The sequence below is a fragment of the Arvicanthis niloticus genome, chromosome 23 (assembly GCF_011762505.2).
Source record: "Arvicanthis niloticus isolate mArvNil1 chromosome 23, mArvNil1.pat.X, whole genome shotgun sequence".
NCBI classification, from domain to species: Eukaryota; Metazoa; Chordata; class Mammalia; order Rodentia; family Muridae; genus Arvicanthis; species Arvicanthis niloticus.
Window position 1 is genome coordinate 19,409,975 of NC_133430.1, and position 18,596 is coordinate 19,428,570.

An 18,596-nucleotide genomic window follows, 5' to 3' on the forward strand; every position below is an offset into this window, starting at 1 on the left:
ATATATCTGATGGAGAAAAGGAATTTGGGGGAAGGGGATGAGAATGAAGATGTAGAAGTAGAAAAGAGACACACGACACACAGGAGTCCAGGTAGAACAGAGTGCCAGAGGGGAGTGACAGGGAGGTAGGTGATGAGACCAGTGAAGACATCGATGGCTTCTGAGAGTGTAATAGGGACGACTGGGGCTTCTGAGTGGAGAACTCAGATTTCAGTTCAAAGGAGTAAGAAATTATCTTTTTTGTTTTTTGTTTTTTTTGTTTTTGTTTTTGTTTTTTCGAGACAGGGCTTCTCTGTGTAGCCTGGGCTGTCCTAGAACTCATTCTGTTGACCAGGCTGGCCTTGAACTCAGAAATCCTCCTGCCTCTGCCTCCCAAGTGCTGGGATTAAAGGCATGTGCCACCATCGCCCAGCTAGTAAGAAATTATCTCATTTTAATATTTTAAAAATGTAAAGAGAACGAGAAAGAAGGCAGGGTTAAAAGTACACCAATTTAGAAGGCCATCGTCCCAATAATCTAGGGAAGTGGCTTAGACTGGATCACAGTGGCTTAGACTAGAAGGATAGTTGCAGAGATAAGAAATAATGGCAATTTCTCCATATTCTAAAGACAGAGAGCAGGACAGAACTGTCTCCTGCGCATGTCAGGAGAGCTGCACTCATGGACTCACAGTGCTGCTGTGGCTGACTGCACAAGATTAATACAGTAACCATTCCCAAACAACCGCGAGTTCACAGGCCCAGCCTCCTAACTGAAGAGCTACTGACAAGTTAACGGTTTCTGAAGAGAGTCACTGGAAGGGCAACCACATCCATCAGTGATAGACAATCCAACATCTATTAGTATATAGGCAGCACAGATTCTAATCAGTGGGCTATTTAAAAGAAGAGGGAAAAAGGACACAAAGTTGGGAGTGGTTGGGAGTTAGATCTTGGAGAAGGTAGGGGAAGAACGAGGATTAAATACAATAAAAAAAATGATCATCAGACAAATGATCAGAGTTAACACTGATACTCTATGGTACAAGATGCAGCTAAGCTATGAAGACAAAGAAGGTATTTAAATGTATTTTCAACTTGTTGCCACTTTACAATGGCTTTATTGAGAGCAACACAATCACAGATCAGGGACACCTGTTAAAGTGTAAAACAAGCAAAGTACAAACCATAGAGCTGGGCATGGTGATGCACGCCTGTGGTCTTAGCACTCGGAGGGAGTGAAAAGTATGACCATAGCCATATCCAAGCTCAGCCAAGGCTACACAGCCACGTCAATTCCAATGTGAAATTGTGAAACTTTGTTTCAAAAACAAAATCCAAAGAAAGCAAAACCACTTGACAGACAATAAAAACAAGAAGTAAGGTTTTCAAAGAGTATTTTCCCCCACAGAAGAGAACAGATTTTCAAGTTAATGATGTATCTATTATATACACTACCCATCCCTAAAATGACTAACATGACTAACTAGCATTTAGGCCTTTCATATTGAAATTTTAGCAACTAATAGTATAGGAAACAAGCAAACAAATTAAAACGATTTTAGAGAGAGGATAAGCCCAGATCATTTGCCAAATCACTCTAGCCAGATTAGCTTGGGGAAGAGTGAGACGCTGTAGTAAGTAGGCAACCTAAGAGAAGAAAACAGGTAAACAAAAGTTATGTAAGAACAAGGGGAAACTGTTTTCTAAAAGCCCTGCAGGTGGGGTGAGGCAAGAGAGGTGGCTCAGCAGTTAAGAGCACTTGTTGCTTACACTAGATATCAGTTCTCAGCATCGACATGGCAGCGTAGTTGTTCCTATCACTCATTCTTTGAGTCCCTCATTCATCACTTTCTTTATAGTACAACTAGTATCCATTAAAACTTATCTGAAAAGTATTTAGTATCCCATGGGTAAAGTATAAGAGTGAAATGGTTAACTCTTACCTTGAATTTTTTCTGTATTATCTCCTTTTGCTTCCTCTTCTTTAACAGGGGGACTTATTCTGGGGGCCCTGTTTTGCCCCTGGACCATTTCTGCTAGCAATTCTTCTTGAGAAGTTCGAGTTCTGGGAGCAACTGGAAGTGTCTGTTTCTGTGGAACTTTACATAAAAGTAAAAGAAGGAAAATACACTCATGGGTACAACTTCATAACTCCATGATTAATATCGTATGTTAAATACAAATTCCATCCTTGGGTTCAGAACAGTTAAGTTATTCAAAACAAAAGAACTACAGTGTTTCTTACAATATTCCCAAGAAAGACATTCAACTTATCTGCCTTGTGTGTAAGCAGCAGCTAAAGCTTGACTCTCAGCACTCAGGAGGTTAACGCAATAGGATGGCTGTAAGCTATGGACCAGACTGAACTACATAGTGAGAGCCTGTTTCAAAAACCCAAAACAAAACAAACCAACAAAAGTGCACACGCACACTATGGAGTGAGTATGTGTGTATACGTATCATGTATAAAATAAACAGATGCAGTGATCCATGCTCCCACAGTGATTCAAACTGTAACTTAAGTAGGCAAAGAATGAATGGTTCAAATGCTATTTTTAAAAAATTCTTTTGTGTAGACCAAGCTGGTCTCAAGTTACTACTAAGTTCAAAATGATCTTAATCTCTTGCCTCTATTTCCCGAGTGCTAGGACTACAGGCATATAGAACCAGGCTCAATGTCATTTTTTGAAATATGGGAATCTCCAAGTACTTTTTAAAATTTCTTTTGAGAATTATGTGTTTTGCCCACATGCATGTATGTGTACCATGTATATGTACTGGCACCTGTGGAGGTCAGAAGAGTGTGTTGGATCCCTGTGAACTGGGACTGAACCCAGGTTCTCTGGAAGAACAGCCAGTGCTCTTTCTTAACCTCCTGAGCCATTCCAGCCCAATACTCTACTTTGGAGATAGTTGGAGGCAGTTACTAAGAGTACTGGCTGTGACCTAGGAAAAACTAGGAGCAATAAACTGATGTTATAGAGGGTCTAATAAACTTGCTTAGGAAATAAGTTATACAAAGAATTTACAAGGAATGCTGCCACTTACGTAACTCAAGACTCATTATTACTAGTTAACCAAAGTTGTTAGAAACTGTAGAAAGGACAGTTTTATATAGCTCTAACGTAATTAAAATTCAGGTTTGCTAAGAAAATGTTTCTATCACAATATTTTCACTACGAGTTGGGGTGTGGTGGTGCACACCTTTAATCTCAGCACTTGGGAGGCAGAGACAGGAAGATGATCTCTTGGAGTTTGAGGCCAGCCTAGTCTACACAGTGAGCTCCAAGGCAACCAAAGCTACAAAGTAAGAATATGTTTCCAACAAAACAGACAGAACAACCTCCAACTCCCACCCCAGAGATTTGTTCACTAATATGCTGCCAATAGGCTTTGTTTCCATAACAAAAAGAAACGCTATTGATTTACTATCTACACATAGACGCACCCCCACAGCAAAGAGGCAAAGAACAGGTCTCTATATGCAGCTCTAACAGGAAAAGCACTAGGTAACAGCCTTCATTACTTAAGTCCAGGTCTGCATCAAGTCCCAGTTCTCTTCCCAGGAAGCTTAATTCTGCCATGGAGCCGAATGACCCTCAATAACTATGAGTAATGGGGTACACATACAACAGTGATATACTTAAGCAACTGTGACAATATTTTTGCTGTGTATATCTCTGATTTGTCCAAATGGCCAGAATTGTAGCATCCTGTCTCTAAACTGTTCAAAAATGAGATCTGAGGCCAGGCTCCAAGTGATGTACGGATGAGCGCGTATACAGAATGCAGATGCTAAGAGCACAGCTATAAAGCTGGTAGACGTTTCTGTTCGTGGCTCGTTCCCTTTTGTGCATTAGCCAGAACCAATAAAGATACCCTTTATTAATTTGGGAGTACTTGAAATGATTTCTCAGTGGGAAAGCATGCTAATTCTGTAACAGCTGTTCTTCTAGAGGACTAGGGTTCTATTCCACATGGTGGGTCATAACCGTCAGTAACTCCAATTCCAGGGGATCCAACGCTCTTTTCTACCCTCCATGCAAGCAAAAAACTCATAAACATAAAATTTAAAAAAAAAAAAAAAGTATTTCAAGGTCATGGAAATCTTTTAAAGTTCTAACTTTAAGCAGTATCACTGCTGTATCAAAAGAGTGAGTGTAAAGAGGTAACTGTTAGAGCGGGTGCAGGCTTCTACCTGATCATCTTTATTCTATATGCCCAAATCTATTTAATGGCATAATTTCAGAGTTGGTAATTTCTGTCAGCTTAGTACCACAAAATTTTACACTGGCTCCAGCAGATAAAAGGTGCACAGAATGTAGTAGCAACACAAAACACTCACCATTTGCAATTTAGAATGAGCATTCTATAAAAAAAAATTGTTATAAAAACTTGACACCTCAATATTTGACGTCAAATGATTTTAGAGCTTCTATTTTAATTAGGGTAAGAGCATAACAATTTTCTGCCTGGCATTCTATTACCAGGTTCCACCAAAGGAAGATACTGGTGTAGTCATATAGTAGTTTTAAACAAATGTCTTTCTTGAGTGCAGGGATGTGATTCAGTGGAACAGGCTTTTCCAAGCATGCATAAAGCCATGAGTCCAATCTGCTAGCACAGCAAAAAAGTAAATAAAGACTTCTCTACCTTAGGAACTGTTATTATCCAATTTTGTTCCTTTTACACATAAGTATATAGTACTGAATTAAATGGTATTAATATGAAGTCTCATATTTTTCAAAATCCCCTTTATAATTTGTGGGTATTATCAAGTTTATACATGTGAGAGTTTACTATGTTCAAAGAACTCCTATGACAGTTTCTCAAACTGGTGAAATTTTTTAAAACGATGCTTCTAGAAGAATTTGATTCTGGTTTTGGTATCTAATAGGAACCTTTACACATTAAGATAAGCATGCTCAACTTAAAGAAGCAATCTCTTACCAGTACAAACACGCTACATTGAAATTACCTGCAGAATAGTTAGTTGTTTTTGTTACAGACTCTTGAGCTTCAGAGATAGCCTTCAAAATTAGATTCTTGTTAGCTTGTTTAGAAGGTGGAAGAGAAGGTCTAAAAGAGTTTTAAGAAAAGGTATTTTTATAATGTTTTAAATTTCAGTTGTTTACATGCTAACCATCTATAATGCTGTTACTATATAACCTGTTTTAAACAAAGCAGTTATAGTTTTTAGAACATGTCAATTAGATTGGAACCTTACAGCTTTTTAAAAGATGACTCTGTATTAACATTTTTTTCCCTCATTAATTTCTAGTAGTCTTTGAAATTCTCTCCAATTTTAAGCATGCCTTCTTCCATGAGGTGATGCTGTCAGACAGCTTAGGACCAGAGCACTTATCTACCAGTAGCAAGCACAGCCCCCAGGTTTCTTCCCCAGCACTATCAAAGACAAAAGCCCTGCAGCTGCACGAGCAGTGTAGGATTCCTTTACAGCCATGATCACACACCTCCTCTCCGGCTTTGCTGGCACTGACACGCTGCTGGACAAGCTTCCTATCCTGGTCCCATAATCCTCATCTTCTTCTTCCTCTTCTCCATCATGGCTAAATCTTTTTACTTTAACAACTGAACTTACCACAGGCAACTTTCTCTTCCGAAAATTTTCATCCTACGATGAGATAAATTTAAGCTTACTTTGCATTGAAAATTAAGTTCTACCACAAAAATATTTGTTTTCACTTTAAGATGATCTTAATAACTGAAAGGACTGGCCTTCCTATAAAAAAATGAAAGTATCTCCTCAAATAGCTAACTCAAAAGAACTTTAAATTTATTTTATAACAGTTGAACACAGCACTGTTAGGGAAACTATTAAAAGGGAGTTATGTGGTTGCTTAAAGCTAAAACTGACATATCTACATAGATACAAAAAAGAAAAGCTAACTCAAAATGCCAAGATCAAAAGGCACATGTGCATGACATAAAAACCCCTGTAGAGAGCCAGTCCAAGAGAGGACACTCTTTAAGAGAAGCAGGCAAGTGTTTAGTTATGTAAGTTATATTTGGAATCTACAACTGCCAACCTCTAGCCTAGCAAGCCAGAATCTATATACATCTATACAAACCTCAATACTCATTTTATCCAAGTTGTTTCTGAAGAAGGGGCTATAAGTGTCTTCTACGCTGCTAAGTACTTCTGGGTCACACAACCGTCCTGCTTCATATACCTGGCTGCTCTGTACATCCAGCTGCTTGGCAGCGTGAGCACTGCTTTGCTGCTGATGAAGTTGCAGCCTGTTTAAGTGAGTACCAGTGTCTGCATTTCTACTTGCAGGTGGTCGATAAATTTCAATAGAAGGGCGAGAAGAACCATATGTAAGTGTCACTGTAGGTTTTTTCTGAGATAAGGGATTCTCCTGCACAAAATTGAGGTCTTCATCAATAAGATCATCTGGTTCTGGTTTGATATCAATCACATCTTCAGAGGGTGCTGGCTCTCTCAGAGGTTTCACTGTTGACATTAGCCGGGTGGAAGCTCCATCATCATACGAATGTCTATAAATAAAGAAAAACACAGCATTATCCACTAATCTTCAAAGAATGTTTATTCAAAAAAAACTTTTTAATGAGGAAGTACGGAGACTTTTTAAATATTTACTACTTTCAAATTATAGTCATTCTTTAATTTTTTTTTTTTTTTTTTTTTTTTTTTTTTTTTTTTTTTGGAGACAGGGTCTCACTGTGTAGCTCTGGCTGGCTTGAAATACATTCATCCACATGACTCTACCTTCCAAGTAATGAAATTAAAGGCTTGTACTAGGGGTAGAGGGCTCAGTGATTCTGAGAACAGGCTACTCTTCCAGATAATCCAGGTTCATTCCCAGCACTCACATGGCAACTAATAGCTATGTATAACTCCAGTTCCAGAGGCTCCAAAGCCCTCTGAAGAACTCCATGGATGTTACAAGCACATGGTGCACAAATACAGACAAAACATCCATATAAGCCAGGCGGTGGTGGCACACGCTTTTAATCCCAGCACTTGGGAGGCAGAGGCAGGCAGATTTCTGAGTTCAAGGCCAGCCTGGTCTACAGAGTGAGTTCCAGGACAGCCAGGACTACACAGAGAGAAATCCTGTCTTGAAAAAAACCAAAAACCAGCCGGGCAGTAGTGGCGCACGCCTTTAATCCCAGCACTTGGGAGGCAGAGGCAGGCGGATTTCTGAGTTTGAGGCCAACCTGGTCTACCAAGTGAGTTCCGGGACAGCCAAGGCAAAACAGAGAAACCCTGTCTCGAAAAATCAAAAAAAAAAAAAAAAAAAAAAGAAAAGAAAAGAAAAAAAAAAATCCATATACATCAAATGAAAAAATTTTAAAGGTTTATACCACCAAACCCATGCCTCATACTTTAAATGTTTATTTACTAAATGTAAAATTAAAAAATCACATTCTGGTCATGATTAGTTTATTCAAAAACTTGCTCACAATCTGTTATGGTTTGAACCTGAAGTGGGCTAGGGAGATGGCCAGAGCATTAGCTGCTTTTCTAGAGGATTTGAGTTTGAGTCCCAGGATCCAAATAGTGACTCTAGCACCTTCTGTACGCTTTCTTCTGGCCTCTAGAGGCACCAGGTATGCATAGAGTTCACACCCATGCAGGCAAAACACCTATACACTTAAAAAAAAAAATATGTTCCATACAGGCTCATGGATTGAATACTTGATCCCTAGTTCACTATGCTAATTTCAAGACTATGGATTCTTTTAGGAGGTAGAGCCCAACTGGCCAACATAGGTCACTAGTGTCTAAGAACAGACCATTGCTGGTAATATCCAACCTAGGTTCTAGTTTAGTTTTTCTGCTCCCTCATCCATGACAATGTTAGGAATCTCTTTCATATGGTTTTGCTACCGTGAACTCTGTCTAGTCTGCTGCTATAAACTGAGAGCCCACTAAACTCTGAGGCAAAAACAAGTTCCCTCCTCCTCCTCCTCCTCCAAGATGTCCTGTCAGGCATTTTGTAATAACAAGTGACAAGGAATAACTAGTCCATGGTTACTTCACTATTTCCAAAAACTGCTGAAAATAGGAACTAATGGACATAATAATTAACATAAGTGTAACATCTACACACCCATCAGATCGTAGTAGATACTGGACTTTTACCTGACATTAGTGGATTTCTGTTCCTGTGAACTTGTAGAAACTCTGGAATCCCTTTTTTCAGGTCTAGAGCTAGAAACGGCAAGGGGAGGGACGGCAGCTTCGTGCCTTCTCTCATCTCCCCGACTAAAACTGCTCTTGTTTGAAGGCACGTTACTATCAAAGATGCTGGTATCAGGTGACTTTAGACTAGAGGGCTCTGCAAAGAAAACACATAATCCTGGTAATTTTTTCCATATCCCTCCTTCCCTCACCACCAATTCAAAAGCAGTACATTTAATACAGAAAATATTTTCTTTTAATAACTTAAAAGTTTGTCCTTAAAAACAAAAACTAGTCTCATGAAGCCCAGGCTGACTGGGTATACTAGAAAGGATGGCCTTCAACTCCTGGCTCCACCTCTGGGGACTGGGATTCTGGGCAAGTACCACTTTCTGAAGTGTTCTTGGTGGTAGGTTCTAAACTTGGGGCTTCTTGCGTGCTAGGCAAGCACTCTATCAACTGAGTTAGATCTCTAGTTCCTCAAGCGTGACATTTTAAAAGCAGAGCTGGAGTTTATTACGAGATTTTAAAGTAGACTGTTAAACACTAGGGGTTAGAAGTCATCTCAGAGTATGGGCATGGATTTTTAAATAAGAACGCCCTCAACAGTCAATTATCATCGTCGTCATCGCCTCCGCCGCCACCACCGCAAGAGTATTGGCACTTATGTTTTAAATTCTAGGATACTCTTGTGTGTGTTCCCATCTCATTTCACTCTGCTTTTAGTAGCTGAATGGTGTTCCTATACATCCTGATCGCTTCTGTGGCTTACTATCACCAGACTTTGAGATAACTTTCAATCATGAAGCAGTGAGGCATCTTTAAGGTTAAAGCCTGTACACATTTGCGATTCCTTCCTTCAGATACATGGCATTGTCTTGCTCATTACTGTTAAATCACAGTAAGTTTATTGTTCTTTCAGTTTAAATGAACCACTAAAACTCTTTAAAGTTACCAATGCTCTTCCAACAGCAGCATAAATGAATGACTTAATAAAGGATCACATGCTGCAACAAGCAGAAACTTCAAAAGCTGTCAATTTTACATATCTTACCAGTTGTAACAGAGCGAAGTTTATCTAATACACCATGGAGCCTAAAAAAAAACAAAAAACAAAACAAAGCCTTCCTTAACAAAAATTTCATTTCAATTGCCGCTGTAAATCTGATGACATTACATTCAAATTAGTTCTTTTAAAGGTATTTATAATGATACTAAACCAAACTTTCCAATTAAACATCATGTTTTCTTTAAAAAGCCTTACATGAGTACCAAAGAATAAAAAAAAAAAAAAATTACTTTTCAACATTTATCTTCTGGAAGAGGAAGAGAAAGAGAAAGAGGAGGAGGAGGAAGCAGCAGCAGCCCCACCCTCCCTCCCCAGGGTAGGAAAGACAGCTCAGCCACACAGCAGCCAGAGTACTGGGAATTGAACCTATAGCCTAAGTACACCATGCAAGCACTCTAATATCACTGATACACACCCACAGCTCTCTTGTTACTTTTTGAGACAGGGTCTAAATTGCCTAGGCTGGCCTTGAACTTGTGAACCTCTCCCCTCAGCCTCCCAGGTAGCTAGAATTACACTGTGTCAGTAGATCCAAAACAGTCTGTGTTAGAAAAGAGCACACAAGGCCCTGGTTCAACCCCCAGAACCAGAACTAAAAAAAGAAGACAAAAACATCACCTGACAAGTCTTGATTTAAAAAAACAAAACAAAACAAAACAAAACAAACCACCTTGCTTCCTAGGAACTAAAGATTGAAACAGCTTATAGTAAAACAAGAAAAGTATCTCAAACATATAATACTGCTTACCACAGCAGTTTTACCTCTGTGTGTGTGTGTGTGTGTGTGTGTGTGTGTGTGTCATTCTCTCTCTCTGCCTTCCTCCCTTGTCCTCTCCTACAGGGTAAAACTAAGGACTATGTATACACGCTAAGCACACAGTCTACCTATGATCTACACATCCTAATCTACCAGTTAATATTTTTAACTGTTTATCTGGCTTCTTGAACAATGTAATTATGAAAGATGTATAAAGTAAATAAACGAATTTTATAATATGCTATCCAACTTTACTATAACTCTTATTTTCAAAATTAAGCAAACAGGCTATAACTTTGCTTTAGTATAACCTTTCTTAATAGCTACATAGAAGGCAGTTTTACATAGCCATCCTCCCAAAATCCCCTCACAAACACCAGTTTCCTACTGTTTCATTTAGGCTCTATTCACATGTCAGTTTCCTCATGGACACAATTATTTCAGGGTTTCAAAAAAAAAGCAGGATGGAGTGGGGAGACCTCAGTGTAACAGTGCAAAGTTATAAAACTGACAGCAAAAAACAAAACCCCAAAAAACACCAGAATAGAGTTGGGCTGGGGAAAGACGGGAAGGACAGGGAATGACAGGCACATGACAACACACGACTTTACACATTAGGTTCAAATGTGACTAACAGAGTTGATTCCCCGATGCCATGAAAAAGCTGAGTGTTGGAAGCCACCTGTAATACCAGCACTCATAAGGCAGAGGCAGGACCTTGGGACACGCTGTCTAAATAGACTAAAAGTAACTGGTAAGCTCTGGGTTCAGTGAGAGACGCCGTCTCAACAAAGTGGAGCATGATCCACCAAGACACCAATGTCAAATACAGGCCTACAAATATAAATACACACACACACTCACATACATCTTGTGTATCTACATACGAAAACACATACATATACTAACAAAAAAAAAGAAAAAACAATTAAAAAATCAGGATAGTCTGTTTAACACTAGTGAACACTGGTGAAATTACCAGTGAAGCAATGATTCCTTGTGACAGTACATGTGAAACTGCATTTATAGCAAGATGAGAAACTCATTTTGATTTTAAGTTCAGATTCAGTAAATGGTATACTGGTTTAAGAAATCTGTCTTACACAGTCCATCATGTCATCTGAAAAAGAACCTACCATGTCCATCTTCTGTTTAGATTAGCTGGACTGCAAACCCAAAGTGATCTAAAGGTTTAACCAAAGGCCAGGTCACAACAATCCTTATGAATCAAAACAAATTCTTAGACCACTGACGACTTTAAAAAAGAAGTATTCACAATCATAGTATAATTTCCTCAGTCAAAAACAACATGAGTATCTGAGAATAAACTAAATTAACTAGAGTATATATCCACAACGAAGCAGTGTGTTAACATGTAAGGATCATTGTACTCTTAATAATGTCTCCAAAACTGAGTGGTATAAAGCAGAAAATTCTGTACAGATTTTCAAAGCAGTATCGTCATATGCAGTGGCCAAGAGACTATGAAGACTTTCATTAGGAGTCAAGGCGTGAGCAGGCACTACCTCCCTCAGGGCCTCCCTGAGTCAGACAGAGCAACCTAAGTGCTCACTTGCCTTTGTTCCATCAGCTCTCACTGCGGCTGATGGTTTTAGCCTGTGGGCCCTCTGATGAGTCTTTGTATCTGAGTCAGCCATATCATTACCCTGCCCCTTTCTCACTCTGCCTTAAGCCGGACAACCAAAGCTAGCCTTCTTAAACTCAATCTCACCTAACGGCACAAGTGGTTTGATAAAGGGTAGTCCAAATCATGAGTCATTTATATGAAAAAAATCAAGTTGCTCAAATTCCAAATTGTGAAAAGTGACTGAGATGTTTGTCAAATGGGGACATGCATGTGTCCGGAAAAGAAAAACAGCTTAAAATAAAACCAAAAACAAAATGAAAACCAAAACAAAACAAAACTTCCCCATAAAAGGCAAAAGCCAGCGTAGCTCAAAGTGTGATGCTCACTGTAAGTGGCTGTGCTTGCTGTGTGTGGCAATGATGAACTGTAGAAGGTGACAGAAAGAAAAATGTCTACCATACATACATCAAGGGCTCCTATGGCGCAGGCATGTCTGCATGCACTCTGTATGCATCAGCTAGGTTATCCTCACAATTACATATGCAGGTGATTTACAAGTCCCACTTACAGATGGAGAACCCTCCGGAGGCTGTTTTACAGCTCACAGCCAGCCTCTCCACAATGAACCTCAGACTGCCGAGCACCTCTTTCTAGACAGAATACCAACTCTGACTTTGCTCTGAGGCACAGACATTCAGAAACATACCATACGGTGAATCGAATTGTGTTGTTCCCTAGAAATAGGGACAGGTCCTCTGTCATTTGGTCCTGACTTTTCTTGTTGGCCACCATCACCATAATGTAATCAGGAAGTTCTTCATCTATTTAAAAGGAAAAGTATACCAAACTTTTAAATGTTTCCTCAATATTTGTTTTTGCTCAAAATCAATGTGTTTGAAAACAGAAGCAGCCTTGATATGAATTACACCTCACTCTAACAGAAGCTAGACAAGAAAGCTCAGCTACCATTTCCCCTTTACCCACAAGTGCTCCCATTTTTAAAAGGCCAGGAATTGGAAAAAACTGATGCATTTCTAGTCATAAAACTAGGCATCCTGGGTTATGGAATCAATTGGGAAAATGTACTGGTTTTTGAAAGAAATATTTTAATGTCAACTTCAGACACTTCTAGGAGATGAAGATATATATATATATATATATATATATATATATATATATCCCCAATAATTGCATTGTTTAGTTTTCTGTTCAAAACAGTATTCATGTCACTAGAGAATATACTTTTACACAGTAAAGGTAGATTTCAATTATTCCATGTTATAAACTTCTAGCAATATCACACACACTAAAACTATACAAAACTCTATAGCATATATAATGCCAAGAGTTCAATTATTGGTACCAAAGGATAGAAAAAAGTTAAATGGCAACTCAACTTCATTCATCCTGACAGTGGCAACCCTACACAATGACTGCAGGTAAAAAGCCCAAGAACATTTTATTAAGGAAGCAAATTCATGAGGAAATCTAATTTCTTTTTGAGAAACGTAGGTGTGCACGTGTCTGCCTCCATCCCATGGGGTCTTAAAACTCATGCTCTTCCTCCCTATGCCCTCCCAAACACTGAGATTGCTCACATACACCTCCACATTCAGCTTCAAACAAGTCTTTATTAAAATTTCCTTAACAACTAAAATACTCATAATTTCTACATAAACAGAAAGGTTCATCTGCCAGAAACTTGTTTCAAGGGAAAAACATCTAGGGGCTGAAGAGATGGCTCAACTGTTGAAAGCACTGGCTGTTCTTCCAAAGGACCTGGGTTGAATTCCTAGCACATATATGACAGCTCACAACTGTCTGTAACTCCAGTTCTAGGGGATCCAACACCCTCACACAGACATACATGCGGTCAAAACACCAATGCACATAAAATAAAAGTAAATAAATCATTTTAAAAATAGAAAAGACTTCAAACTCTAATATAGAAGCTGGACAAAAAGAGAAGGCAGTATTTCAAGGAAGCATGCAATAAGTGACAAAATGTAAGTAACATGTGGCCAATCTTTATTTTGCTAAAATTTCAAAAAAGCTCCCATTATACTTGTAATAAATACGCTAATCCTTATTTATATGTCATACTAACTATGATCCAACACTAGTAAGTCAGGGTAAACAGATAAAACGCTGGTATTTTTCTTTCACACTACCAGTGAAATGATTGCTGTCACTATATCCATTTGTATTTCCAAAATTTTATAAGATCAGTGGTTGTCTTGGTATAGAATGGGGAAAAGGAAAGGCATAAGAACAGGTTACAAAGCCAGAGTAGCTACTGTAAATTTAGGAAAAGGAGAGTATAAGTATGTTCAGTTCTTTTTTTTTTTTTTTAAGAGATGCTAATGACTCAAGCAAGGGATTTTGTGCACGATGTTAGTTAGGCAGTCTCCAATGAGCTGTACAAAGTCCAGTAGATTTATCAAACTGACTGGTGATGGTTTTGGGAGGATACACATCAAGATATGCCAAATGCACTTATATACACACAAACACACTTCTAATATGTGCAATATAAACTATCAATCAATCATTTCTCAGCAAAGCCTTTAAAATTCACATGTTGTCTTCTCAGTAGACATACAATGAAAATTAAGAATCTAATGCAAAATTATCATGTGGTCATAAAATATTCTTCTAGTGTCCAGAGAGATCTCTGACATACATTCAAATTAGCATACTGGGAATGGATAGAAGACAACAGTAACCACTGGGAAGGTTTAGAGAAGCTCTCATCTCAAGCACAGCACGTGAATGAAAACTAAATTGTTAACAGCCACACTACTGAACTATTCCACCTGAGCACAGCTGAGACTTTCCTTACTGTTTGCTTTAAAGGAAAGGGGTTCTTTTTTGTACCCCACTTTGAAAAATACTCAAATATTTATTGAGGGATTGTTTGCATAACCTTCCAGAGCTCTGGGATTCTTTTTGAGCACAAAGAAATATGAGAAACTGTGACTACTAGTGGAGCGTGACTGTAACCCTAGCACCCAGGAGACTCAAACAGGAGGCTCAGTTTGAGGCTGGCACAGCTATATGAGGAGCAGCAAGCCAGCTTGAGCGGCATGGTATGAGACCCCCATCTCAAAGAGTAAAATCCTGAAAACAAAAGCTATCTTGTTCTGGACAGTGAAGTATATGCATCTACAAATAAGATAACCAACTGCAAATGTAAAAAAAAAAACAAAAAAAACTTTGTCTTACTTCAAAGAGTTGAAGGGGCCGGGAGGTGGTGGCGCATGCCTTTAATCCCAACACTTGGGAGGCAGAGGCAGGCGGATTTCTGAGTTCGAGGCCAGCCTGGTCTACAGAGTGAGTTCCAGGATAGCCAGGGCTATACAGAGAAACCCTGTCTCGAAAAAAAACGGGAAAAAAAAAAAAAAAAAAAAAAGAGTTGAAGGATGAAGTTTGCTAACTCAGGTGACAGATATTAAACTGTAGGCTTCCCACTAGAACCCAACATCAAACTGTTAATCTTAAGGATTTCCAATCTGGGAATGTAATGGTGCTAAGAGGTTACAGGGTCCTAGTTTTAAGCAAAGAGGAAGGAGGAAAGGCGGGGCCAAAGAAGAAAAGTCTGAGAAGCAGCAGAAGGGAAGAAGCTGATCAAATGTGAAGACTCACTGGCACTCCACAAAGGCTCTGGTTCTCATGCATTCTTTACTTAAAGTATATTTATAAAGTTTAATAGAAGCATCAAGGACCCCAAACCTGAGCTCCCAATAATCAATCTGCTGACAGCCGCTAATGGAGCTCTCTCCACTTTCCATTTATTTATAAAGAGTAGTAATACTGTCACCCATCCCAGCAGTATTTTCAGAAAGAAACACAAGTATAAGGGAATGTTTTAAAAACTTAAATCTCTCTTTTAGATGGTCTGAAATTCAGTGACAGGACTGAATTTATCTCAGTGACACATGGACCTCACCCTGGCCATCAACTAACAGTTATATACACATGCAGTGGGTCTCTCACAGCTGACACCCACTAAGTATTAAAGAAAAAACAATGACAACGAATACAATTCTGGTTCAACTCCATTTTCATAACCACGAGGAATCTTACATCAATCCTGAAGTAACCTAAAATCTACCCACCAGCTGTCATGTATAAACTAGTAATTCTTATCTTGTTCAGTCTCAGGTTCCTTTTGATTGATGTGAACTGTATCTACTAATATTAACCATATGAATTCAAAATGGAGAATTTTTAAAGGATTTAATTATCAATGTACAAACTATAGGCTAATAGCCAAATTATATTAACTTAATGGTTTTTCTAGAAGCTAAAGTTTCCCTACAAACAAAAAAACAGTTCTGAGGATGGCCTTGTTTTCTACTTCCATAAATGTCTTTTATATTGTGTCTAGAAGACAAATGAACTCTAATCTGTTTTCTGCATTTAATCTGTGATAACATTGTTTAATACTGAGGAATGTAAAGAAAATCTAGTCCCATAAATATGTACTCTGAGTATTTTAACAGCCTTTCTATGGATATCCTCCTATGATACTACACTGAAACCAAGCAGCAATTTATTAGCAATATGGATTCTAATATAACACCAACTAACTCTTTGTACTGTTACAAGAAAATCCACCTATACAACTGCCTTTTACCTTTGCATAATGTAATGTGTAGCGGTCACGTAAGTGCTCGTTCACTGGGAACCAAGGACATACTGATATGTTTCATTACACGAAGTCACACTGTAAGTGCCACCACAATTTCACCACAAAATCTTTCAGTTCTGGGAAGCTCTCAAGTTCAGAGGTAGACCCAAACTTTTCAAAATTTTAATTTTCATTTGAAAATTCAACTTGTCATTGGCAATAAAAACTACTGGCTTTCGTTCAGGCCTACAAGTGCACAAAACCAGTTTATCACTTCTTAGAATGTAAAATGTTTTCCACTACTGTGATAAAACACTGTGACCAAAAGGTACTTGGTGAAGAAAGTGTTTATTTCATCTTACAGCGTATGGTCCATCATCTAGGGAGATTAGGTCAGGAGCAAGACAGGAACCCGGAGGCAGAAAGGAATGCAGAGACCATGGAGGAGTGCTGCTTACTGACCTACTCTGCCTGCTTTCTTAAAGCACCCAGCTATACCAAAACAGAGTACCATGCACAGTAAACTGGGCCCTCTCATTTCAATAAATCCCACAGCCCAATCTGATAGTGGCATTTACTTGATTGAGGTTCCTTCTTCCCAAATGACAATAGCCTGTGTCAGGATGACATTTCATAGCAGCTACCTTACTTGGAAATCACTAATGCCTTTTCTTAAAATAATTGTATCAGCTCAGTACATGACTGCTTTACAAGTACTTCCCTGCTCTCACAATCAAAATAGTAAAAAGTGTAGTTTTTTGTTTTGTTTTTCTCAGACAGGGTTTCACTGTGTATAGCTCTGGCTATCCTGGAACTCACTCTGTAGACTGTAGGCTGGCCTTGAACTCACAGACACTCCTGCCTCTGCCACCAGAGTGCTGGAACTAAAGGCATGGGCCACCACCTCCCAGCTGAGAAGCCAGTTTTAGAAACATTATTTTATGTCTCATCGATAACATTCTAGATGGAACTTTTTTTTTAACTACAATAATTTGACCAAGAGTTCTAGTAAAATCTGGTGTGACTACCTTTTAAACTCACTGCTGTCATATAACCCAAGTATAAACATCGTGTAATGTCAAGTCTTCTATTATGAAAACAAATTTGACTCCAGAGATCAGTACTGGTCTCAGAAACTGAGTTACTATCTTAAGGTACCCGTGATTTACACCCGAAGCCACCATCAGTGGAGTCAGACAGGTGTCTTCCCTCAACCTTATTCAACTACCCAAAGCCTTTGTTTCTATTTGTACAACTGGCATATTATCATTTACATTTTAGTGGCGATTTTTATTTTATATGTGTAACAGATAAACACTGCCTAGCCCAGAGTAAACACTCATGGGGGTAGGGGGGAAAGGCAAATATGAACTCACCACTGTCAGGTTCAAGTAGGAAGAACATACAAAAAAAAAAAAAAAAAAAAAAAAAAAAAAACCTAAAACATAAAACTTACTGAACCAGCTCTGTGGAAAATGCCAGAAGCATCTAACGTTCATATCCAAAATGAGAGATCTCAAATTAAAGGTCATGACGAAAGTAACAACAGGAAAAAACAGAACAAGATTCGGACAAACATGGGTGAAAAAACGACACCTTAGGCAGAAGGGGGGAAAAATGCTAGACTATTTCAAAATAACATCTTAGACAGGGGATGGGGGTGGGGGAAGGGAACTCGGGGTGCTGCTATAGACGATTCAATGAAAGGAGGGTACAGGAAACCAGGGATTTCAAGGTAGACCACCCAAAGAGCTTTTTGGGCAGAGTCACTCAGACACCAGTCAGTCACAAGCCTTACGTTACACTGAGGCGAATGACGAGAATCAACTTACCCACGTAAGCTCCTAATTCTTGTAATTTCCCCTTAATGGCACTCTGAGGGAGAAAGAGAGGGGAAAAAAAAAAACAAACAGCAAAGATGTCTGTGAAAAACGCGACAGCGAGAGAGCGAGCGCTCCCCGCCCCCGGGAGGTGGAGGAGGGGACGCCCGACCCCCGCGCCGTGCTTCCCACAGCCGCCGCCCCGGTGGCTCTCACGGGCCCGCCGGCGTCCCCGGAGCCGACCGCCGCGCCTGCGCTCCGTCAGAGGCGGCCGGCGCGCGGAGACGCGGCAGGCCAGGCCCACCCGCCCCGTTACTCCTGGCAACCGCCTGCCCGCCATGCCCAGCGCCCGCCAACGCGGGCCTCACCCGGATCTTGCGGCTGATCTCGGTGCCGATTTCCATGGCTCGGCGGCGGGCGGCCGGGTCAGCACTGCGCGGCGCTTCGGTTACCTGGAGCCCGCCGCGGGCTGCCACCCTGCAGCCTGACCCCCTACGCCGCCGCTCCGCCTCCGCCGTGCGGTGCGCGTCCCCGCCCTTGCTGGCGCCCCCGTGCAAGTGGGAAGCAGTGCGCAT

General features: G+C 39.8%; 1 protein-coding gene across 4 annotated transcripts in view; it reads right to left on the reverse strand.

Moving 5' to 3' along the window:
* Nucleotides 1–18,596, reverse strand: part of Zc3h14 (zinc finger CCCH-type containing 14) — a 40,067-nt gene extending 21,471 nt beyond the window's left edge. The window contains exons 1-9 of one of the 4 annotated variants that reach the window (XM_076921453.1): nucleotides 18,390–18,596; nucleotides 18,034–18,076; nucleotides 12,275–12,389; nucleotides 9,209–9,249; nucleotides 8,116–8,311; nucleotides 6,074–6,503; nucleotides 5,456–5,616; nucleotides 4,960–5,060; nucleotides 1,925–2,080 (exon numbers count right to left, since the gene is read on the reverse strand). In XM_076921453.1, the coding sequence (XP_076777568.1) occupies nucleotides 1,925–2,080; nucleotides 4,960–5,060; nucleotides 5,456–5,616; nucleotides 6,074–6,503; nucleotides 8,116–8,311; nucleotides 9,209–9,249; nucleotides 12,275–12,389; nucleotides 18,034–18,076; nucleotides 18,390–18,596 (1,450 nt within the window). The remainder of the gene's footprint in view (nucleotides 1–1,924; nucleotides 2,081–4,959; nucleotides 5,061–5,455; nucleotides 5,617–6,073; nucleotides 6,504–8,115; nucleotides 8,312–9,208; nucleotides 9,250–12,274; nucleotides 12,390–18,033; nucleotides 18,077–18,389) is intronic. The other 3 variants (XM_076921452.1, XM_076921451.1, XM_076921454.1) reach the window with 3 other exon arrangements.